The sequence below is a fragment of the Gekko japonicus genome, unplaced genomic scaffold (assembly GCF_001447785.1).
Source record: "Gekko japonicus isolate JY-2015 unplaced genomic scaffold, Gekko_japonicus_V1.1 scaffold1478, whole genome shotgun sequence".
In the NCBI taxonomy this organism is placed as follows: Eukaryota; Metazoa; Chordata; class Lepidosauria; order Squamata; family Gekkonidae; genus Gekko; species Gekko japonicus.
This window is the reverse complement of record NW_015174885.1, coordinates 295,522-319,852: the sequence shown is the minus strand read 5'-3', so window position 1 is coordinate 319,852 and position 24,331 is coordinate 295,522. Positions and strand designations below refer to the sequence as shown.

At 45.4% G+C, this 24,331-nt stretch overlaps 1 protein-coding gene across 1 annotated transcript in view; it reads left to right on the top strand.

Annotated features, from left to right (window-relative positions):
• The window catches only part of WHSC1 (Wolf-Hirschhorn syndrome candidate 1), a 115,448-nt gene that overhangs the window by 44,906 nt on the left and 46,211 nt on the right, over positions 1 to 24,331 (top strand). Inside the window, exons 5-10 of the mRNA XM_015424916.1 lie at positions 1,877 to 2,021; positions 2,987 to 3,064; positions 4,988 to 5,097; positions 11,427 to 11,508; positions 13,867 to 13,982; positions 22,884 to 23,015. Of these exons, the coding sequence (XP_015280402.1) occupies positions 1,877 to 2,021; positions 2,987 to 3,064; positions 4,988 to 5,097; positions 11,427 to 11,508; positions 13,867 to 13,982; positions 22,884 to 23,015 (663 nt within the window). The remainder of the gene's footprint in view (positions 1 to 1,876; positions 2,022 to 2,986; positions 3,065 to 4,987; positions 5,098 to 11,426; positions 11,509 to 13,866; positions 13,983 to 22,883; positions 23,016 to 24,331) is intronic.

The following is a 24,331-nucleotide window of genomic DNA, read 5'->3' as shown; positions in this document are numbered from 1 at the left end:
GCTCCATATGCTTATCTAATGACCTCTTGAAGCTGTCCATGCTTGTAGCCACCACCATCTCCTGTGGCAGTGAGTTCTACGTGCTCATCACTCTTTGGGTGAAGAAGTACTCCGTTTTATCTGTTCTAACCTGACTGCCCATCAGTTTCATTGAGTGCTCAGTCAGGTGTTCTTGTATTGTGAGAAAGGAAGAAAAGTACTTCTTTATCTGCTCTATCCCATGCATAGTCTTGTAAACCTCAATCATGTCCCCCCCTCAGCCATCGTTTCCCCAAGCTAAAGAGCCCCAAGCGTTTTAACCTTTTTTCACAGGGAAAGTGTTTCAACCCTTTTATCCTTCTAGTTGCCCTTTTCTGCACTTTTTCCAATGCTCTAATATCCTTTTTGAGGTGTGGTGACCAGAACTGACTGACTGACTGTCTGTCTGTCTATCATTACAGAAAGAAGCTGGTAAATAAATCATTTCTTCACCCCTTTTTCGGGGGGAGGGGTTCCTTACTGACAAAGCTCCACTCTATTTTCTTTGCTTGTGGTCTGAAGAGTTGCATTCACCTTCAATCATCATTGAGGGCAGAATGAAGTCTGTATGCTTAGGAATCATAGCTATTTGTAGAATGTTTTAAATTGTACCAAATTGTTTCACATGCATTCTTATAATCCTTTAAACGATCGTGTAAAGTAGGTGAGAATTACCCATCTCATGTGGCAGATTGGGTGCCTGAGAGAAAACAGCTTGCTTCAGCAAGTTCACCCCTAGCAAGTCCATGACAGAGACAAGGTGCAAGACCTTTCCTGACCTCGGTTGTCTGACTGACAGACATTGAACCAGAGTAGCATATTGTATAGCTGTTTACCATTCAATTGCAAGACAGTAAAATGTATGGTGGTTTTCTTGCTGAATATATGCATAACTGTCTTGCCATCCTTTCTGCGTGCGTCCCATAACCTTGGAGAGCTTCAATGGATTTAGACTGGAGTAAATGTTTAGGATTACACGGTTAATCTAGCACAGGGGTCCTCAACATGATGCCCATGGGGCTATGTGGCACCTGGGTTTGGGCTACTGTTGGACCCAATCCTTCCTCTAAGGTGTGGAGTCTTGTGAGCAAAAATTCTACTTTGTGAGCTATTGGCATTAAAGTTGCAAGCGAGTGATCTGGCTGCTGCATAGATTAAGTTTGCTTTGGATCCGTCCTTCCTGAGCTAAGACAAAATTGTGTGAGCCAGAGGCTAAAAAACTGTGAGCTGGCTCACACTAATTCATCTTAGAGGGAACACTGGTTGGACCATTGGACTGGATAGGCCATTGGCCTAATCCAACATGGCTTCTCTTATGTTCTTTTGCCCAGCAAGGCTCCTGATTGGCTCTGGAGATTAAAAGAGAACCTGTTAAACAGAGCTTCTGCCTGAATTGCCGAAGAGGTATTGTTAACGTTGTATACAACCTCGCTCCCTGGCGTTTTGTGGTCGGCTCCGGCCCCTGTAGGAGCCATTTTGTGACTGTTCCCACCCACCCGTGTCAGAATTCCAAAGGCACCTGCAGGCTGAAATTGGGCTGGGGGGGGGGGGGGGGGGGGCTGATCCTAGTACTTGCCACTGCTCAGTTCCAGGGCACATGTTTTGAAACACTCTACCCAGCTCCATTCCCAGCATCTCCTGTCAAGGGTATGCGGTGGGCAGGGGGTTAGGAAATACTTCAGACAGCCACAGCAATCAGTCAAAGATGCTGAGCTAGATGGACCTGTGGGATGACTCAGTAGAAGGCAGCTGCATTATGTTCCTGGGTGTTCCATTTTGGAGGTGAAGCAGTAGTTCGAAATAGCGATGCGTCCCTTTTTAATGCCCGCTTTGAACCAAGTGTGTTGTGTTTGTTCAGGTGACTGCCGAACACGAGGATGCTTCCAGTGACGAAATCGAAGAGCTGCTGGAATCACAGTGGAATATGCTTAGTGAAAAACAGAAAGCGCGCTATAACACAAAATTTGCCATAGTGACCTCTCCCAAATCTGAAGAAGACACCGGTAAACGTAAAACTGTGCTAGTATACTCTAACTAAGTTTAAGATATGTAGCGGTGTTCAACTAAGCACACGGTTTGAGACTTGTAGGGGGAGCGGCTTTTGCCACTCTCCGGTTCCCCTTTTTTGGTGTGTCGTGCCGATAGTGGTGAATGCAGTCTTTACAATAAAGTCAATAATGTCTGCATTTCTTGGTCATTGTTCCGCAGAACTGCTCTGTGTAAACCTACTGTCTAGATATTGCTGGTTTCTCATTCCCTTCCTGCCTATAAGCAGCTGTCATTAAGTATCATTGTCCATAAAATTAAGGCGATGGAAATCTAGCGTTTAAATATAAATGTTCTCATTAAAAAAATAATAGAATGACAAACTGCACTTGCACTATCAGTCTTATTTCCTTTGTTTACAATACATGAGGTTACTGAGATGTATTAGCACAGGAAGTATATGTTTCCAGATTATAAATATCTAATTGCATACTACTGGGCTTCTAGAATATTATTATAGCCTGCAAGGTATTTGTTTAGTTAGGTTCTTGATGAATACTTTGCTTAACATCCTGATATGGTTATATGAATTTGGGGATGGGGGGCGGGGAACAGTTCATTTACCTGAAGTAAAAATGGAGTATTATTTATGATCTGTCTCGGTTAACATCAATAATAATGTGTGTTTGTGCGTGCGTGTGGGTGTGCAATATTACATTAATTTCTTTAGATTATAGATCAATAACAGAAATTTTTAAACCAAGAGGCTGCTGCTTTGGGCAATGAAAGGAGTGAGGGTGTGTTTTACGGGTTTGTCAGATTTGGAAAAAAAATGTATAAAAAGTGCAGTCAGTTTTGTTACCTATGTGTGAAATAACCTTGTGGGAAAGTTAACAGCTCTGTCTTAATGTGTAAAAAAAAATATTTGGATGTCCATTTAAAACCAAACAACAACACTACACCACGTTCTGTATTTCTCAAGGTTCATCACAGAAGAGTATGGGAGAGGCCAAACGTAAAGTGTTTCAAGAATCACCTAAAAGGAGATCAAGATCCAGAAGTAATTGAAATGTGCTGTGTACTATTGAATCATTATAATTACTCTTGTTCCATATGTAATTGCTTAAAGAATCATACTATTTTTTTCTCTCCAGTGTTGTGCACATATTTGGCTTTAGAATTTTTATGGATCTGAGTGCTGTAGTGCTGCATTTTGTTCAACTTCCTGATAGTTTTCATACTACAACATAATTAAAAATGAAATTGCTTATTCCAAATCTCTGCATTCTATACAAGATGTCTTTCATATCTGGGCACCTTTTTTTTAGGAGTCTGCGAATGGCCACTGTCGTCTCTTAGTCTAGACTCCTTCCGTTTGTGTGAAGAAAATGTTTGTGTGTGTAATAAATGCTGGCTGCGGTATGTTTACACATCCTAGTTCAGGGGTCCTCAGCCTTTTTGAGCCTGCAGGCGCCTTTGGAATTGCGACATGGGGTGGAGGGCACAACTACAAAATGGCCGCTGCAGGAGGCGGAGCCAGTCACAGAATGTCAGAGAGTGAGACTATGCGTAACTCTAAGTCCTCAGTTTTTCCGGCAGAGGCTCCGTTTAACAGAATGCCCTTTTAAAAGGAACATACTGTTTTAAAATACCTTCTTGCATATACACACAGCTTACCTTCAGTCACTCAATGAAGATCCTTGTGCAGTGGTGGCAGCTGCTTCCAAAACAACATTTGTCAGCCAATCAGAGTCCCGATGGCCCTAATGGCAAAAGTGTCATCTGGCCCAACCCACTTTCTAAAAACACTTGCCAGGCGCCAGGAAAAGTGTGGGTTGGCCACCATGTGGGGGACCCCTGTCCTAGATGGTATCTGACACCACCGGGAAGTTATCCTTCCATTTTAAACAGCCTCTGTGGGAATCTGTTTATGTGTTGTTTAAAATGTGTTCTGAAGATTGGGAATCTAACTTTAAAAAAGCAGCTGGTCCTAAAAGCACTTGGTACTTCCTTTTAGCTCTACTCTAAACATCCTTTGTAGGATGAGGAGATGTGGTTGCAGAAATATACTGTTGGGTTTCATATAGAAACTGACCGCAAGGTTCTCCTTTTTTTCTTTTTGAAAGAGAAGATTTCATGCCAAGCACATATATATAGTTAACAAAAATGGTGTAAGTGAAGTTAGACTGTGTGGATGAGGAGCGTGGACGCCAATCTGGGAGAACCGGGTTTGATTCTCCACTCCTCCACATGCAGCTGCTGGCATGATCTTGGGTCAGTCACAAGTTCTTTCAGAACTGTTCTCTCAAGAGCAGTCCTCAAAAGAGCTCTCTCAGCCCCACCTACTCACAGGGTGTCTGTTGTGGGGAGGGGAAGGGAAAGGAGTTTGTCAGCCGCTCTGAGACTCCTTCAGGTAGTGAAGGGCGGGGTATCAATCCAATCTCTTCTTCTTTATTGTTTTAAATTGATTCCCACACCATATTTAGGTCTGTGAGATGCTCAAAACTCTTCGTGTCAGTCTTTAGTTGTTTAGGCATCGAGTGACACAACTTTTTAAAATCTGTTTCCCTGGCTTATGTACAAAATACGTATATGTACTATGTATCTGCCAAGCCCTGAGCGTAATGATCTGTCTCATTAGTGATCTCACAGACAGAGGTAACGTATATAATAAAAGCTTAATCTCTATTCTTAAAAGAATTTTCTTCAGAAGAAGAGTGAGCGGATAACAGGTGGATTAACTGAGAACTTCTAGAAATTTGGAATAAATGTCGGTTTAACTATATTTTGTTTTTGATCGGCCGAACCTTAGTGACGAGGGCTTCTGTCCTGCAAAACTAACCTTAGTAATAGAAGCGGTTCGCTGGTTTTGTTAAAATTTATTGGAGCAGTGATATAACTAGATGAATTCTTCACCTTAACTTCTAAGTGAGCTTTAGCGCTTTCTCATGTAAGTTTCCCCCATCCCCCCCCCCACTCCAAGGTAACTTACATGGAAATAAAAGGCATCCCGTAAAGAGGACAAAGGAACCCACCGAAGAATTTGAAGTTCAGGAAGCACCTAGGAAAAGGCTCAGGATGGATAAAAAGAAGGTAACTATGTCGTTGACTTGTTCGGGAATGATCTCTCCCCATTACACTTGATGACACAGTTCTCAGTATAAGCAGATTGATGGCCTTCACCGCAGCAAGTTGTTTAATTATCAAGTGGTAACCTGAAATGCATTTTTTTTTTAAGTTAAAGCATACTAAAGGCACTTCACGGCTGAAAGTGCCTTCTGTAATAATTTTCCATTTGTCTGTCAAGTCCATATGCCTCCCAACCCAACCCAAGCCAGTTTGGTGTAGTGGTTAAGTGCGTGAACTCTAATCTGGGAGAACCGGGTTCGATTCCCCACTCCTCCACTTGCACCTGCTGGGTGACCTTGGGCAAGCCGCAGTTCTGATAAGAGCTGTCCTTGAAAAAGAGCCGTTTCTGTCAAGAGCTCTCAGCCCCACCTACCTCACAGGGTGTCTGTTGTGGGGAGGGGAAGGGAAAGGAGTTTGTCAGCCGCTCTGAGACTCCTTCGGGTAGTGAAGGGCGGGATATAAATCCAATCTCTTCTTCTTCTTCTTTGCCAGGGGATGGGAAGGAGGGCTGTTCTGAGAAAGGTGAGGGAAGGGGAACATATTTTTATCATCATCTATACCCCACCCTATCCTTGATGGGACTCCAGAGCAGAATACAGTGTTCCCCTCTTCTCCATTTTATCCTCACAATGACCTTGTGAGTTAGAACAAAGTTTGAGTCCAGGGGCACCTTTAAGACCAACAAAGTTTTATTCAAAGCGTCATCTATTGTGTGCAAAGCACACTTCTTCAGACGAATGGAATAGGATTTCCTCCAGGGTTACTTACAGGAAAAAAGAGGGTGGGGGGCAGTCGTTAGGAGGGGCCACTGAGAGCCAAGATGCATGTACAGAGCTGAAATTGGATCAGGTGGCCGGTGAGATCAATGGATAGCAGCCAATTTGCACGTAAATGCAAGCATTAACAAAAAGATGTGAGAATGAAGCTAGAGTCCAGCAGTTTAATTCTGTTTAATCGACCAAAGTTTGTTAAACTTAAAGGTGCCACTGGACTCAGACTTGGTTCTGTTGCTTCAGGCCAACACGACGACCCACCTGAATGAATTTTTATTGTTACGGCGCTTAGCCAGCAATATAAAACCATAGGAATAAAAATAAATTACAATGGCCTAATAGTAAAATTTCCAAAATGCAACTAGGTACTAAAAAATAACATTGTACAATCATTTTGGTCACTAAAACCAGACTTAAAATTACACTGCAATAAAACACGGTAATGACGACCCACCTGAATCTAATGAGTTAGGTTAGGATGAGAGTGTATAACTGGCCCAAGCCACCCGGTCAGCTTCCATGGCAGAATGGGGATTCAGACCTGGACCTCCCAAATCCCAGCACCAAAAGTCTAATCACTACACCACGATGTGTTTGGGGAAATCTACTGCTTTTCACCTGAAAAAGAGTGCCTGAGTCATATTTGGAGCTCTGCGTGATGGCTTTCCCGTGCTTTAGCAGTCATCAGTGCTAATGAATGTGGCACAAGTTGCCTTGACAGTAATCCCGTCTCATCTGAGATTTATTTTATTTTATTTTGTGATTTTTATTCCGCCCTCCACAGAGTGAGCTCAGGGCGGATCACACGAAACTGAGTCCAAGCCTTGTTACATTAAATCACATTAAAATAATTAAAACATTAAAATCATTAAAACAATAAGCAATAAATATCACACAAGTAGCGACAGTTTGATGTAAATCTGCTAGGGCCACAGGATGAGATTAAATGGTCCCTTTCAGCAGATTGGGAACTAAAGCAGGTGCCTCTGCATGTCTAGGCAGCAGCTCACAATGCCGTACATAAACGACAGAATGGGTCAGAAGTGCCATACTGAAAACAAATAGGTTAGGGGTCCCTTTCAGCAGATTGGGAACTAAAGCCTCTGCATGTCTAGGCAGCAGCTCACATGCCATACATAAACAACAGAATGGGTCAGAAGCGCCATACTGAAAACAAATAGGTTAGAAATGAATGTGTATATTCAGATAAGCCATCACAGCTATACCATGTTCATTCCCACCGTTTAGAACTCTTGCAAGTCCATTTGCAAAGACACTGCTGTTAACAAGGCTTTTATTTCATCTTATACCTTTAAAGGCAGAACAGCTGTACACACAAGTGTGTTAGGCCATTGTTGGAAGAAACACGAGCATTGATACTTAAAGCTGACCCTTAAAAGTTGCTCCGTGGAACTATGAAATATTAGTCTTAATATCCAGATACCTCATCTGAAATGGCAGTGCTTACAGATGTTTGTCTAGAATCTTATCAGAGCTCCTCTTCCAGCTAGGCCGTCTTGGGGAGGAGGGGAGGTGCTTTAGTTTAATGTCCAGAAATGAGGTCTGAAATCATGTGAATATTGTAGGCATACTTGAATTCACAGTCCAGGGTCAAGGGAGCCCATCCCCATACTTAACTAGTTCAGCATACGGGATGGCAAATGTCCCCCCCGAGTTCATCGAGTGGCAGGATTCTGTCCCTGTTGTGCCCGGGAAGAGGTCGGCCGGCCCTGGTCAGCAGCAACAGAGGTCACAGTGCCAGCGAAGCCACATATAGCCCCTGTAAGGAGCCAGGCTTGGGACCATGAGGTCCAGAATGTGGCTGGGGCGATGCCACAGCCCCACCTGAAGTTTTGTGACTTCTGGGAGTTCCTGAGTGGGTGAGGCCCCTGTGATTCCTTTAAAGGTAAAGTCAGCACAGGGTCAAGGAGGACATTCCCGGGCTTTTTCTATGGGGCTGTGGAGAGACACCCCCCCCCCCTTTTCACTCTCTCACACATACACACTCGCTCACTAGGACAGAGGCCACAAAGACTTCCTACGGAGGACACCAGAGGGCGCCCAGATCCAGGAGTCTAATCCGGCAGCCCCAGCCTCTTGACGTACACCGTGCAGGCAAGAATAAGATAAATTTTGTGACGTGGAGCCGCCTTATGCCTGTTTTATGGAATATGAATTATATTGTGGCATGTCGATACCAACTGCAGCAGACGTCATGAAGGGGATGAACAGTATACAAATGATGGGTCTTGAGCTTGCTGTGAAATGAAACCGTCCTTACAAATTGCCCTTAGTACTGCTATGGTATTTTCCAAATACTGAATTATACATCAAGTCTGTGGGGCAGCTTCTTAGCCCCCATAGGTCTCGGCAGGCCTGTCTGGGACACTGTTGCTTTCCCAGCATGACTCCGGAAGACGTTTTGGGCTCCTCCTCCTCCTCCTCTGTGGTTCTGTGACTGCCACTCGCTTTCCTTTCCGCTCCTGTTAGCAACTGTGAGGGGCTTTATTCTCTTTCCGTGCAAACGTTGCTGCTCTCTCCCAAAGCAGCCAGGAATTTGCAGAAACATTGGCAGCAGACCTATTGATCGTCAAAGAAGTTTATTTCCCTTGAATAGGATAACTAGTGCTAAGTGTGGGTTCAGGATTCAGGTGCTTGCAAAGGTTCTTGAAATCGAGTGTATTTTAAGATTCATTTCAAACATTGTCTCCAAGATACGGGTGATGGGGGGGGCTCTTCTGCACATGTGGCTCTACGTGAATCGGTGGCAATGCCGGGGAAGCTACTGGGGCTGGCTGATATTCCACGTTCGAGGCAGGAAGAATAGCCGCAGGAAGAATAGCCACAGAAAACCACTATGGCATTTCGACATCATGCCGGTTGTTTATTTGCAGCAGCAATTTCAGTTGCTTCTTTTAAGGACTCTGTTTGCTTCATTCCAGCAGCTTCTTCCTCCTCCTCTTTCTTCTGCCGTCGTAGAATGCAGGACAATCCTAATGAAATTTCCCTAAGTAAGCCCCACCACAGAGACTTGGGTAGGACTGTGAATACACATGAAGCTGCCTTATACTGAGGTCTTTCACATCATCTACTGCCTGGTCCTTTTAACTGGGAGGCGCCAGGGACTGAACCCGCAACCTTCTGCATGCCAAGCAGAGGGTCCGTCACTGAGCCGTGGCCCCTCCCTGAGTAGAATGCCTTAAGATTCCCCTCTTAGCCTGGCAAGTCCAGAGGACCCCTACCTCTTCAGTCCTACTAGCTCTTTGGAGTGTTTGGTGGATGTGAAGCCTTTCCCTCTCTCTGGCATCTGATGCTTTTCCTAGACTTCCTCCTTGTTGTGGGAGAGGGGAGTCCCCTGGGGCCTGTTCTTCCTGAATGGCAAGGGGCGGTGGGTTCCTACATGAGAAACCACAGTTTTGTCGTTGGCTGTTGTTCAGAAGCGACATGCAAAACACGATGCTCTCCTTAGCAGCGCAGCACTTTGGCCAGTATTGCAGGGTGCCCTTGGTCCTTCACTGGAGAGTTGGGGGAAACGACTGAATGACTGCTTCCTCTGTTGGTTTCAGTTCGGTGCTGCTCATAGGGTTGTGAACCTCTAGGGGGCACGTGGAGGTCTCCTGGAATGACAACTGAACTCCAGACACTAGAGATCCATCCCCTTGGAGAAAACGGCTGCTTTGGAGGGTGGACTCTGTACCCATCTGAGACCTCTCCCTTCCCCCAAACCCCTGCCGTCCCGAGACTCCACCACAAAACCTCCAGGAATTTCCCGTCTTGGAACTGGCGACCCTAGCTGTTCATAAGGCTGGAACTGAAAAGCTGTGGGGATACTGCTGGGCCTCTGTCACTGATGACGTCAGCCCTGTGCCCCATGGTATTGGGGCTCAGAAAACCATGCCTGCTGTAACTGAAAACTGTAATTAGAAAAACTTCAGTTCATACATTGCAGGAGACACGTAGCATTCATTTAACACAGTACAGTTTCAAGTACGAGTAAAATATGCCTGCCGTAACTCTAGCTGAGCAAAAATACAGCGTCTGGCTGTCACCGTCATAACAGAAACAGCGCACTACACACATGCTGTTGGGTTCTGTTAGAAGACGCTGGTACTACAGTTTTCTCTCCCCCTCCTTCCCCAGTAAAAATCACTGCAAAACGAATATTCTGCTCTTCAAAGTGGTTCATGGAGGTACTAGCTAAATAGCATCTTTTGGAACAGGTGCAATTTGAAATAAAAGCTCTATCTATAGCAATTTGAAATAAAAGCTCTATCCAGCTAAACCACAAAAGTATTATCTATGTAATTTTATCTTGCCTTTCTGCCATTCAACATGGTTTTTCATCTGATTTTAGCCTTGTTGCAGCTGCGAAGTAGGTTAGGTTCATAATCCCCAGGGTTGATTTTTATTCTTAAAACAGGTGAATGGGGGCAGTTTTCACTCTAGTTGTTTAATATACTTTCCAACTAATGCTGAATAATTGAATAATAAGTAGTAGATTTGGGAACAAGCTTTCAAAATTAATGTTATACAGATTTGAACTTCAAACTTACAGGTAACTTTGTAAATGTTTACATGGCTGGTTTTAAAATGGAAAAAGAAATGGTAAAGGTAATGGATTGGATCCAGCACAGTGTTTCCACAAGTGCAAAAACTTCCACAGCAGCCTGAAATGTCCCCAGAAATCCTGTTCCTGGGAGAACACCTTTCCTAAGAGGAAACTTTATGGCGATTCTGAGACTTTTTAGTCTAGAAAAACAAAGGGTGGGAGAAATGATAAGAGGTTTATCCATATTATGCAATGGGTGGACAAACTGGATAGAAAGAACTTTTTCTCCTTTCCCCATAATGATAGAACTGGGGGGGGGGGCAATAAAATTGAGAAGCATTAGATTCTGGGCAGACAAAATAAATGTTTGTTTACTCAATGAGTAGTTAAATTGTGGAATTCACGGGCATCGATGGGTGGAAAAGGGGATGATACGGATTCACAGAGAGGAGGTCCATCAATGGCTATTAGCCATGGTGAGTTAAGGAGACCTCCATATACAGGGGCAGCAAACCAGTGCAAGGAGGCAGCATCGGGGGAAGATCTTGGTCTCTGTGCCTGGTTCGTTGGCCCTCCAGGGCAACCGGTTGGCTGCTGCGTAAGACAGGATGCTGGACCAGGTGGACCACCAGTCTGATCCAGCAGGACTCTTACTAGGTTCTCCTGCAAGAGGAAAAGCCGAGAGAGTTGAGTTCTACAAGTGGAAGTCTTTGAGCCTGCGGAGACACTTGTGTCCATCCATACAAACCCGTGGAGCGGATCCGTATAAATAAAAGTAACTGCAGCACAGGGCTGTGGTGTTTTTCCCCCTTATGTTATTCCGTTGTAACTGCTGAAGCTGTATTTTTAAATTATCTTAACCAAAGACATCTGTCTGCTAGCAGAAAACATTTGAAATAATTTCTGCATTTATCCAAAGTAGGAGTTTTTTTATTTTTATTTTTCATTTTATTTTTATTTTTTCGTGACAGAAGGAGACGAGCAATGACAAAACAGCAAAAACAAACTCTACTAAGGTCACAGAAATCTCTTCCTCCCAAAAGAACCAATCAGGTAATGTGGTTAGAATAAGCTTGATGTAACATTCTTTCAAGTTAAAATGATGGTAAATTCTGTCTGTTCCAAGAGGGCCAGCTATCTCTTTAATGAAACACTGTGGCATCATTTGCCGATCTGAGTTGCATTTTTCCTGTATTGCCGTTGTTGGTCAACATCTCCTTCTAATACTTTTGGCTGAAAGCTGCAAGTTCCTGAGCGCTATCACTGCTTGACAGCAAAGGTTGAACCCTTGCATGAAGGTAGCAGAAAGCAGTAGTAAAAACTGGTCTAGGTTGGGGGGGGGGGTTCCCCACCTTTTTAAGCCTGCAGCCACCTTCTGAATCCTGACTCCATGTTGTGGGCACACCCACAAAATGGCTGCTGTGTAGGGTTGCCAAGTCTTACCTTAGTTTTAGCGGGGGAGTCCTGGGCCCCGTCCTGGAGTTCCTCGGCGTGCATAGAGTTTTCCCTCGAATGATAGAGCATCCCCCCCCCCCCGCAACGTGCCCGGTGTGATGACATCATCATGCTGGGCATGTTTCCGCGATCCCGGCATTTTGGGGGTGGGGTTCCCCCCTGGTGGCCCAGTCCAGGCCAGCGAGGAATGGGCCCATCGAGCAGTGGTCCCCTCCCCCCCCTGGGTACCTGGCAACCCTACTGCCGCGGTTTCAGACACACAGCTGAAGATACTCTGTGTTGTGGTGGCAGCTGCTGCCAAAGCAATGTTTTCAAAGATTGACACCGCCAATCAAATCTCTAGTGGCCAGTCAGAAGCTTTACTGGGCAAAAACCTCATCCGCCCCACCCACTTTCTAAGACATGTGGCTGGTGCCAGGAGAGGTGTTGGCAGGCACTACAGTGCCTTTGGGGGACCCCTGATCTAGGGGGAAACCAGAAAAGTAGTCTGATCCTATGCATGCTTGCTTAGAAGTAGGTCTCACTGAGCTGCTTGGATTTACTCCCAAGGAAGTGATATAGTATCGCAGCATGAAACTTGAGTAACTGAGAGCTAAGTTCATCAAATGCTTCTGGGGAAATAAGCTCTGGTTTAGGAAAGCTGCTTTTTACAAGAAATATGTATGTCTTTAAGAAACCGCAAAACTCTGTTATTTTCTCAGGATTATGGTTTTTAATGCAATTAATGAATTTGTTCGTTTCAACAGAGGGGAGAGGAAGTAGGCAGCATTGGTATTGGACTGAATGAGTTTCTGTCAGAGGAGGGGGACAGGCCTTATACGGGACATTTTGTCTTAAGAATTTGTTGCCCTAAGGTGTATTTAAAATGCAGCCCTCCAATTATTATAGCTTCAGAAATATTAGGAAATACATTACCTGTTTATTTCATAAGGACGGCCTTTTGAACCTTCATGCGGCGACAAGTTGCTGAACGGCCCCTCTGTTTAAGATCTTTAAAAGAGATCACTGTAGGACTGGCTATTTAGAGAAACTAACCAATCTTGACCTAAGAAGGGCATTTACAGCCCTCAGATTCCATGCCATTCCTTCAATGGTCTGTGTTGGTCGTTTTATGGGTTTACCTGTTGCCTTAAGAATCTGTCAATGTGGTTTGGGTGAAGTGGATGATATTGAGCACTATTTACTGAGATGCTCATGGCACGAATCACTTAGGCAGGGATTTATATACCCTATTTTACCTTTGCACAATGGATTCTCAAAACAGGAGTTGGTTGGTTTTTTGCTCTCTGATATGGACGTATATGTTACCAGCAGAATGTCCCTGTTTGCTTTGGCGGCAAAAAAGATAAGATTAAGGTTAGGATTCAGCGCAAGTTAGTGAAGGGATAACTTAATGTGATGTATAAGGATTGTGTTTGTATTTATGTTTTGTTATGGCCAATGGCTAATACAATAAACTTGATGATGATGACATTACCTGTTGTCAAGTTGGGGGGAAACCCACGCAGACCACTTTAAGCTGGTATTGTTCTGGCACAGCTGTTCTTGAAAAAGAGCAGTTTCTGTCAGAGCTCTCTCAGCCCCACCCACCTCACAGGGTGTCTGTTATGGGGAGGGGAAGGAAAAGGAGTTTGTAAGCCGCTCTGAGACTCCTTTGGGTAGTGAAGGGCAGGGTATAAATCCAGTCTCCTCCTCCTCCTCCTCCTCCTTATTCTTATTCTTCATGACGGCAATAAGTGGTGATCTCTACAGATTTGTTTACCTGCTCTGTTTCTTCCTATTAAAAATGACTTTCTGACATTTGCCTTACACTATTAATGACTGTTTCTGACGTTTGCCTTACAACGCCTAAATGATTCCTACGCATTCGAGGGAACATTTTCTACTGGCCTCAAGGGACTACGTTAATGTTCCAAGTTCACTTGATAAACAGAAATTATTTTACCACAACGACAGGTCTGTCAGATGCATGTAAACCACTGAAGAAGCGGAATCGAGCTTCAGCCGCAGAATCTTCGCATTTGGCTTATAGCAAAAGTTCATCTCCATCAGCTTCCTTTACTGAGAATGAGGTAAAGACACCAACGAATAGTGGTATTCAGATAAGCTGCCATTTTGAAAAAGAAGTGTTAGGGGATCTCTTTCAAAAGCAGAGGGCAAAATTTATACTGTGAGCGCCTTTGGCATTTTGAGGGTAGTGAACACTGGCTCAAAATCCTGGCCATTGGAGGGTGGGGGTGTGAGTCACAAAATGGCTGCCATGGAGGACGAGGTGAAAACCCTCACGAAATGTTGGGCGGTTCCAAGACAAGCACCCTCCTTTGATGGAGGGAGCTGTTTCCAAATGACTGCTCCCTTTGGACACAATGGTGTTGCCTCTGCGTTCTTTTGATGCACATCCTGCTCCAAAGAAGCAGAAGAAATCTGGGACGGGTTCTCTGCTTTGAGGAACAGAGAGGGCTGTTTCGTAGTATTTTGTCACCCTTAGCGAGATACAACAGTGCCCCCCCTCCCCCGTTTCTGAACAGCTGTGTATGAGTTTGTGAGGAAACAACCACAGTTTCCTAGGATAAACCTTTATTGTTATCGTTAATTTCTTTAATACTAAACCATTTATTCGTTACAAAGGATCGCAGCTTCATGGTAGAATGCATATTAATAGTGTTGCAATTACTCTCCTTTCAAAAGAGAGCTTTTTGACACCTCAAAGACTTTGTTTCTTAAAATATTTATGCCCTGTTTTTCCTCATAGCTCAGTAAATAATTGCTGAACTAACAATGATTGAATCAGAATTTTAACAGTAAATGTAGCTGTATTAGCCGATCTGTTGTGCAAAGGAAACAGACAGTGGGGGATGAGGAATCGAACAGCACAGAAGTTTTTCAGTTGCACCCTGTGGTTTGGCTGTGGGTGATGGTTGAACCCCCCCGTGGGGCAGCGATGGAGGGATGTTTTATCCCTGTCCCATAAGAATGAAGGGCAGTCATTTTATTTTATACAGGAGGAAGGTACCCCCCAACACTTGAGTACAGTGTTGGGGGGTACAGACTAACTCTACTCTCTACTCTGAATGACCCTAGCTGTGAAGAACTGAGGTGGCCCCTATCGGCATAGCATCCTATCTCTCCTGAGTCCTTTTCTTACTTATACTAGAGTGGAAAGGAGTTCTGGGAATTGATTTCGATCAGTTGTCAGAGCTGGCGGTCAAGCAGGAAAACCGGGGTGGGTTTCTCGTTTGGGACCCCTTGTGCCTAATACGATGTGGTACACAGAAGACAAGGTTCAAGAGCAAAGGGGGGTCAATAAAAATGAAAGTATCTTCTAGGCTACAGTGGCCAGAAAATGTTCAGAGTTTCAAATCACAACCCTGACTTAGACTTCCATATCTGGCAACTCATTCCTCTGTTTTTTCTGCTTTTCCTTCTAATAAGCTCCTCCCTGATAGATTAACGCTTCAGGAGCTTCGTCTGACCTCTCTTCCTTTCCCCAAATGTGACTCTAGCACAAATCCTGTTAGCTTATGACCATCAAGCCCCTTTAGGTTGAAGCCTGTATCAAATACGGCGAGATCATGTACTGATTCTCCACGCTACATTTACATCTGTCAGATAAGCACCAGCCTTATGCAGAATCACGTTTCTCCTGTGGATGTGTGGTCGACTGGGGCTTGTTTTAAGATCTGCCCACTGAGCCTCTTGTTTGAACAGCTGTATCGTCTGGATAGGACTCTTCTTGCATGCTTTCGGTTGTACAGTGGAGGTTGCCAAACATGCTCCCTTCCCATACTTTTTTGTAGGCCACATTTCTCACTGAGTGTCAAGGTAGATTACGTGATGGGAAACAACACAGTCCCAGAGCATGAGACATTTAGAAAGTGAGGCAACAGATCAAGGGTTACAAATCAGACATGGTGCCAAATGTATCAGGCACAATCTGTCAATTGATGCTGAAAATGGCACAATAAAGAAAAAAACAAAGTCGTGAAAGCAGGATAATACATGCAGTAACCTGAGAAAAGGGGGGGGGGCTCAACCCAAAATGTAGCTCCTCCTTTTTTTGCAACCCTTACCTCAGTGCTCTGGGGGACATATGGGGAAAGGCAGTCCCTCAGGTAGGCAGGCCCCCGACCATATAGGGCTTTAAAGGTCGAAACCAGCACCTTGAAGCAAATCCGGTATGCTATTGGCAGCCAGCGCAATGCCTTTACCACAGGCCGGATGAGGACTCGTATGGAGAGACCCATCAGCAGCCTGGCTGCCGCGTTTTGCACCAGCTGCAGCTTCTGGATTTGGGACAAGGGCAGCCCCACATAGAGATCGTTGCAATAGTCCAGTCTCGAGGTGACCATAGCATGGATCACTGTTGCCAGGTCATTGCGTCCGAGGAAGGGAACCAGCTGCCTAATCAGCCCCTGCTGATTTTTCTCTCTGGCCCCTGCTTTCACAGCAGCATGAGGCACAGCAGGTCAGGCAAGAGAGTGAGGCTGCCGAGGGGCCCAGAGGAGGATCAGCTGGCTATGGAGAAAGCGGAGAGAAACCCACCACCCCACCCCACTATGGCCAGTCTGCTCTTTCCTTGGGTGGCTTCTCCCTCTAAATCCGCAGTCAGCTTGCGCTTCTGGCCGTTTCTAAGATGAGCGCAGGAGGCCTGCAGCGAAGGGAGGGTGTTGTTGTTGGGAGAGCACAGACCCCTTACTCCCATCCCTTGAATGAGGCCCACAGTTGAAGGGAGGCTCACAGCTCACCCATTCTCCAGTTCCTCCACCAGCAGCGGTTTTGAGGTGGGAACCACCGGCCTACCAAAAGCCCTGCCATGCAATGACCCTGCCAAGTTTTCTGGAACGGCCCTTTAAATTCTCAGGAAGTGGTAGTGCAGAGACAGTGCAGTTACTGGCCCCATCTTTTTTTCTTTTCTTTTTTTTGGGGGGGGAAGTGATGGTTTTCTTTTTAAGTAATGGATGGATAACTGCTTCTTTGAGCGGCCAAGGGAAAGTGCCTTGAGTCAGGGATTGACTGACGATGCCTGTCACGGGCTCATTAATGTGGCCCTTACAGTATTTCAGTAACCAAGATGCACACAGATCCCAAGATCCTCTCGGCCATCCATCACAGCAGCTGGGTAAAAAACGAACCATAAATGGACTAGACCAGGGGTGTCGAACTCATTTGTTACGAGGCTTAGATCTGACATAAATGAGACCTTGCAATATTTTGTTTATTTAACAGTGTCTGATAACTGACACCTCTTGCTCTGAATTATTGCATCAAAATGTCTGTGCTGTTGCAATCTTGAGTATGTTGTTCAGGTGCGTACCTGTAAGCTGCAAACCTACGATGATGACGCAGCAGCAAAACTGGAAGAAGAAGCAGAAGACAGCCAGTTCCACTGCAGGCCTGATAGAAGCCCCCCGGGGGCCTCATCCAGCCCCCGGGCCACATATTTGACACCCCTGGACTAGACCTTGCAGCAGACATTTCTTCTACCTGAACTGTACCACAACCAGCATCCAAATTGGAAGCAGACCCCTCAGCAGAGCATTTGTTCAGAACACAACCCCCACCCCGGGCATTCTGGAATCCAGTAGGATCCATGAGTCTGTGCGGGTGGGCCATTTTAGCCCCCTCCCCGTGGAGTGCCACATTCACTCCTCCATTGAGCTAACGGTGGTCAGACCATGGATTTCCAGCCCACAAACCAGACCGTCTCCCAAAGGGTCAGTACAAAAGATCAAATCCATATCGTGACCTTCTTCATGTGTTGGGCCTGTCACAACTGGAGAGTGGCCCTTGGCAGCCAGAGAGTCCTTTTCCAGTCTGGCAAGGAGCCCTCAGCATCATTGTTGAACTCCAGAACAATGATAGATTCAGGTGGGACGCCATGCTGGTCTGAAGCAACCGAACAAAGGCGGAGTCCAGTGCCACCTTTAGGACCAACTAAGCTTAATTCTGGGTATAAGCTTTTCGTGTGCCTGCACACTTCTTCACACATGAAAGCTTATGCCCAGAATTAAACGAAGTTGGTCTTAAAGGAGCCACTGGACTCAAACTTTGATCCAGAACAATCAGTCTAGTTACCCCCATGTCAGACTCCTGGACAAAGTTACTCTCAACAACACTCTGGCAGTGATTTGTTTGTTGAGAAATAGTCGTGTTCCCGCCCAGACCAGTACCATGTCAAAACTGGGGTTCTGGCAGGAAAATCCAAAGATATAGACAGTTCAAATGAAGTCCCCCCCCCCTTTCCAGAACATCCGATCACACTCCGCAAACGTCTAGCCTAGCTTTCGCGCTTCTACACCCTCCCACCTGTGAATGTATGGATCCCTTATCTAAGCGAAGCAGGCACAGCTTTGGCTTCAAGGCCGTCCCTGCTGAAGGGAGGTAACTCGAGAAGACTGATGGCACCTATGATAGTTCACACACTCAGGAGGTAACTCGAGAAGACTGATGGCACCTCGGCCACTCACACTGCTCCCTCAGGAATTTCCCTCCCCCTACAAATCATGGCAAACTAGAGACGGAGTTTGACACCCCAGCACCAAGCCAAAGACTACTTCTGCCAGCTCAGTCAGGATGCCCACCAGGAAATGGGCAACCCGCAAACAAATAGGATGTCTAGTCTAACCCTGTTTATGTCTATAGAAGGATCACCAACCCTTGATAAAGAGGATTTTCGAAATGGCCCTTTATCGGTAGGCCGTTGGATTGGATCCTTATTCATCATATGCTTCATCACCCTAATACAGTTGGGATGGAGTGAACGGTCTTACTACAGAAGGATACAGTCTTGGAGAATATTTCATAACTTATGGAAAGGTTTTTTCTACTATAGGATTTCTTTGTATTTTCTATGTTGGCATGGACATTCTTGATGTTTAATTTGTTGGTATTTCTATAAGAACCTTCACTATTTCTTTATGATCTTCTTCGTGGTGTCAACACGAAAAAATATACTTAGTTTTTTCCTATATAAGTTTATTCATTATAACGTAGCTCTGAACACAGTATAGCTTTCTTTTCTTCTCAAACCTGTTACCGTGTTCCCTATTTGCATAGCCTCTTCAAACTACGGCAACTCTCAGTTCAAAGGAGGCAGCAGCCTAGCTATGTATGTGTGTCCTCCTGTGCTCCTAAACTGGCTACAGCTGGGATCAGACACCCCACCTCTGGTCCCAAAGAGTGATTAACACATGGAATTCACTGCCACAGGAGGTGGCAGTGGCTACAAGCATGGACGGCTTCAAGGGGGAATTGGATACACATATGGAGCAGAGGTCCCATCAGTGGCTATTAGCCACAAGGTATAGATAGGAACTCTCAGGCTATAAGAGTTCCTATCTATACCTTGTGATGCTCTGTATTCTTGGTGCTTGAAGCTCTATACCAAGTGATGCTCTGTATTCTTGGTGCTGGGGGGGCAACAGTGGGAGGGCTTCTAGTGTCCTCCTGGCCCCACTGCTGGACCTCCTGATGGCACCTGGTATTTTTGGCCACTGTTACACAGAGTGTTGGACTGGATGGGCCATTGGCCTGATCCAACATGGGCTTCTCTTATGTTCTTATGGCCCTACTGGTGGACCTCCTGATGGCTCCTGGTATTTTTGGCCACTGTGTGACACAGAGTGTTGGACTGGATGGGCCATTGGACTGATCCAACATGGGCTTCTCTTATGTTCTTAGGTCCTCTCAAATATACATTCAGTCCCTAGCAAACTGTTGCAGATTTTTTTGTCCAGTTTTCACAACCTGTGAAAATGGGAGAGTCTATCTTAGAGACCCAGCGTGGTGTAGTGGTTAGTGTGTCAAGCTGGGATATGGAATTCCCCACTTCTGCCACGGAATCTTGCTGGATGACCTTGGGCCAGTCACAGACTCTCCACCGAACTTACCTCACAGGGGTGTCGTGAGAGTAAAATGGAACAGAGAAGAATGTTGTGAGTCGCGTCAGGTCTCCATTGGGGAGGAAATATTCAGTTCTTTCAGACGAAACAGAGGAGTGTTTTCCTTTTCTTGAGGTCTTTCTGGATGCTTTTTTTGAAATCATCAAGAAATGACTGCTCCGGTGCACTTATTTTTCTTTGATCGGTAGAAAGGAGCCGCTGCACCCCTCCCCCTCTCCTTTGCTGAATTTATATTTCAAGAATGCTTAGGAATTCATAACTCGGTCAATCCATTTGACTCCGGAGTATATCCCAAACATTCGTCTTGCCTACAACAAAAGTATACATTTATGAAAATACATTTTAACGACTCAAGTGATGATTAAACGCTTTAGGGGAAGCAGTTTTCTTTGTGTTAACGCTTTTCTGTACTGTGAAATAAAAATTAAACTGAGCCGTTTGGCTGCCAGTTTTACTGTGTGCATGAAACACTTTTTTTAAAAAAAATCCCTCGGGGCCCAGTGGCATCTCAAAAGTTTCTTCATTGTGAAGGCAAATTCAAGCTCTTTTCTCTCAGCAGATTACACTTTCTGAGAACACAGTGAAGGCTAATTATGCTGTGCTTCACCCTCTGGTTGCTTTCCAAATTTCTTCAAATCAAATCCTATTATGTCATCTATTGGATGTCCCATGCTGCTGATTCTGTTGATTTTTTCCCCTGTGTAATCTGCCTTGAGTTCCAGTGAGAAGGGCGGACTATACTGTAAACAAATAAATAGATACCCCTTTAAGCAGCAATTTAAAGTACAGCATATCACCTTAATCAAAGCATCCAAGTACCTCTAATTTTACGTTTTCTCCCAGTTTCATTTTATTTGAATAAACAGTAAAAGGACTCCATTTTTGCACAATAAATACCTAATATTGCATTGAAGAGATGTAACAGAATCTGTTGGTGACAGTACAGCTGAAGCAAACACACACAACTGCAGCCACCGTCACAGTTGGGTGAACACAGCAATCATAGTTGGGGATATTTGGGTATTCCTGCATAGTAAGGGAATGAGGAGAAATACAAACATCTTGGGAAACGAGGAAGAATGTAAACGTCTTTAAAATTATTTTAAATAATATACCGCCCTTGAGGGTTAACTTTTTAAGTAAGGGAAAAAAACTTAGTAAGAAATTGAATATTTGATGTGAACACTGAAAATGTTCATAAACTCCTTTACTGTGCAATTGATATGCAACATGTGTATAAATTACAAAACATAAAACCATGAAGCATATAACTCCGGCAAGAATGATAAATGAGAGGGTGGATTCAGGTGGGCAGCCATGTTTGTCTGAAGCAGCGGAACAAATTTTGAGTCCAGTTGCACCTTTTATTCAAGGCATAAGCTTTTGTGTGCAAGCATACTTCTTCAGATAATAATGGTGGGAGAGAACCATTCTTCTCATGGTTGTTTGGATTCAACCCAGTATTTTCTATGTGACTTTTCCCAATATACAATTCTTTTACGTGTAGATAAGAACATAAGAGACGCCAATGTTGGATCAGGCCAAAGGCCCATCCAGATTTTTGCAGGTGCCACTAGTGAATGCCCCAGTAACAGCTCTGCGGGCATGTGAGCTTTTGTAAGAGGATAGTTTTTACAAGAGGGGCACCTCGCCCTGAAGGAAGCTTATGAAAGCTACTATGACCATTAAAGTTCCTGCTCCAGTCCCAATAGTCTCAAGTGGCCTTTGTCTGGTCTACATAAGAACATAAGAGAAGCCAATGTTGGATCAGGCCAATGGGCCATCCAGTCCAACACTCTGTCACACAGTGGCCAAAAATACCAGGTGCCATCAGGAGGTCCACCAGTGGGGCCAGGACACTAGAAGCCCTCCCACTGTTGACCCCCCCCCAAGCACCAAGAAGACAGAGCATCACTTGCCCCAGAGCCCCTATCTGTACCTTGTGGCTAATAGCCACTGATGGACCTCTGCTCCATATGCTTATCTAACTTGAAGCCTTCCGTGCTTGTAGCTGCTGCCACCTCCTGTGGCAGTGGATTCCATGCGTTAATCACTCCTTGGGTGACGAAGGACTTCCTTGTATCTGTTCTAACCCGACTGCTCAGCAATTTCATGGAGTGCCCACAAGGAGTTCTTGTCTTGTGGGAAAAGGAGAAAAGGACCTCTTTCCCTACCTGCTGTATCCCATGCATTATCTTATAAACCTCGATCATGTCACCCCTCAGTCGTCATTTTTCCAAGCGCCTCTCATCTCTTCCGGGAGCCCACTCATGATGGAAAAGGCCCAACCTTTGGTCTTTGCCAGATGGCCCACCCTAAGCGGTGGGATAGCCAAAGGAATGCTGCCCGATGACTATAGCACAGGGTCATATGGAAGGAGATAGTCCTTCGAGTTCATGAATTCGATAAAGATTTTCTTGATTAGATTTAAAAAAAAATTCTTATCATATATTTTGGACAAACCTTTTTTAAGGAAGGAAACTTGTCTGTAGATTCCAGTCCAGTAGCAACTTAGAGACTGACGGGATTTCCAGGGCATAAGCTTAAGGGAGTTTTGACTCTTGAGAGCTTCTGCCCCCTAAAGGTGCTACGGGGTTCTACTACAGACCAACATGGCTACACTCTGCAACTTTTTCTGTAGTGGTCAGCCTGGTCAGCAGTGGGTGGGCTGGTGCTTTAGTGTCTGCAGTGACCTTTTGTCACCCATCAGGTTCCGTGACCCAGAATGCATCGGAAGTGGGGTGGCCAGGGGGTGGGGCACGGGAAAAGGAACATGGCAGTGTCACTTCTGGGGAAGACCGCAAAGTGAAATCATATTGAGTGATGCTGTAAGAATTCCCACAATCTGACGACAGAAATTGGGGGCATTCCTAGAGGAACACTCGATACGGTGATGTCACTAATGTGAAATCATGTGGAAGTGACATCACTGTTGCATGACATGCCCCTCCCCCATTTCTCTCCCGCTCCTCCAATGAGGGAGGCACAGGGTGGGGAGGGCAAGGATGGGAGTCTGCCTGCCGAGGACAGGCAAGTGGTCCGGCTTTGTGTCAGGGACTTTGATGTGCTCAGATTTCAGATGGTCAAGGGGATGAGCGGCCAGAATCTCCCTATGAAAGTGCGGATGAAGTGCAAGCAGAATTGTCTCTATTGTCCAAAAAGGCCGATCGAGGATCTGCAGCAAGAAAGGAATACGTTTGTCAGGTAAGAGGAAAGTCACTTCGAGTAGGTTCTGGGTTCTAAATCTTGAAATAGCAAAAGAAAATGTAAGAATCGACCAGCTTGTCCGAGGAATCTTTTCAAATTCTCAGCTAAATGCTCTTACTAGAGTACCAGGTGACACGCCTTATAATTAGGTTTTGGCTCAATCACTTACTTTAAGCAATCTTCTTCAGGTGCTGTATTTTCCTGGCATGTTAAGTGCGCAGAATATCTGTTCATCTTCGGTCTTCAGTGCAGGCCCACATTGGGACTGCGCAGGCCAGCCACTGGAGGATTTCCCCAGCTTTTACTTCTCTCTTTAGAAGCTAATGGGGAGCCCCGCCCCTTCAGAGTGAGCTAGCAGCCATTTTTCCACTCAAATAATCACATGCTCGGAGGGGGGGCCTCTCCTTTCGATCGTTTTGTGCCTCACTGTGCAAGGGCATGTTCCAGGGATCTCCAGTGTTTTTCTTGATGATTTCTACATCGTTCATTGCCCTTCTCGTCAGACATGTTGTAGAAGGTGCTATTCAAAAAATGATCCTAGTGTGGGACAAAAAAGACCCCCTCCAACAGGCATCCCCTCTGTCCCCTTTGCCTCGGCAAAGGACACAACACCCACAATTGCAAGCATTGTCTCCAGTTCCCTCAGAAAGCATGGTCAGATTGAGTGGCCCACTTAAAGGCTAGCCTTTGGGGAAAAGCCTTAATTTGCCCTGACAGCCTGGCAGCGAAATCTTCTGCCTCGTCAGAACAGCCATGGACAATTCCAGGTAAGTCAGATCAGCCATTGGGTCTGCCTTTAGTATCATTGGGTCGGGGGGTCAGTTCCGACTAGACACCGATTCGAATTTCCTGACTGTTCCCGATGTGCCTCAGCGCCTGCCCACAAGAAGGCCAGGACCAAGATGAAGCACCGCGAAAAGTGTCAGTCAGTTTGAAATGCTCTACATTCAAAGTTGGCTGTGTCAGTTTTGACCGGTTCGACCTCGTCGGTTCCAGCACCTACCCTAGAGGATCTACCTTCTCCCAGAATACCATCGCTACATTTACCTTCTTCAACCCCCTTATTGTCTGAGGGTGACATGGAGGGCAGCTCCCGAGTTCTAACCAGCTGCTCCCTCAGATCCGGTCTCAGTCCCAGTACCCCGGCAACCAGCCCCCCTTGGCCTTTCATGGCCCCTCCACCCCCTTGGCAGCAATGCCCTTGCTGTTACCCTTCCCTGCGGGAATGGGGTGACTCCTCCGGAACCTAGTCTGCTCATGCAGGCACCTCAATGCTTACCTGGATCGCTTCTGTTCCCCCTCCTGAGCAGGAC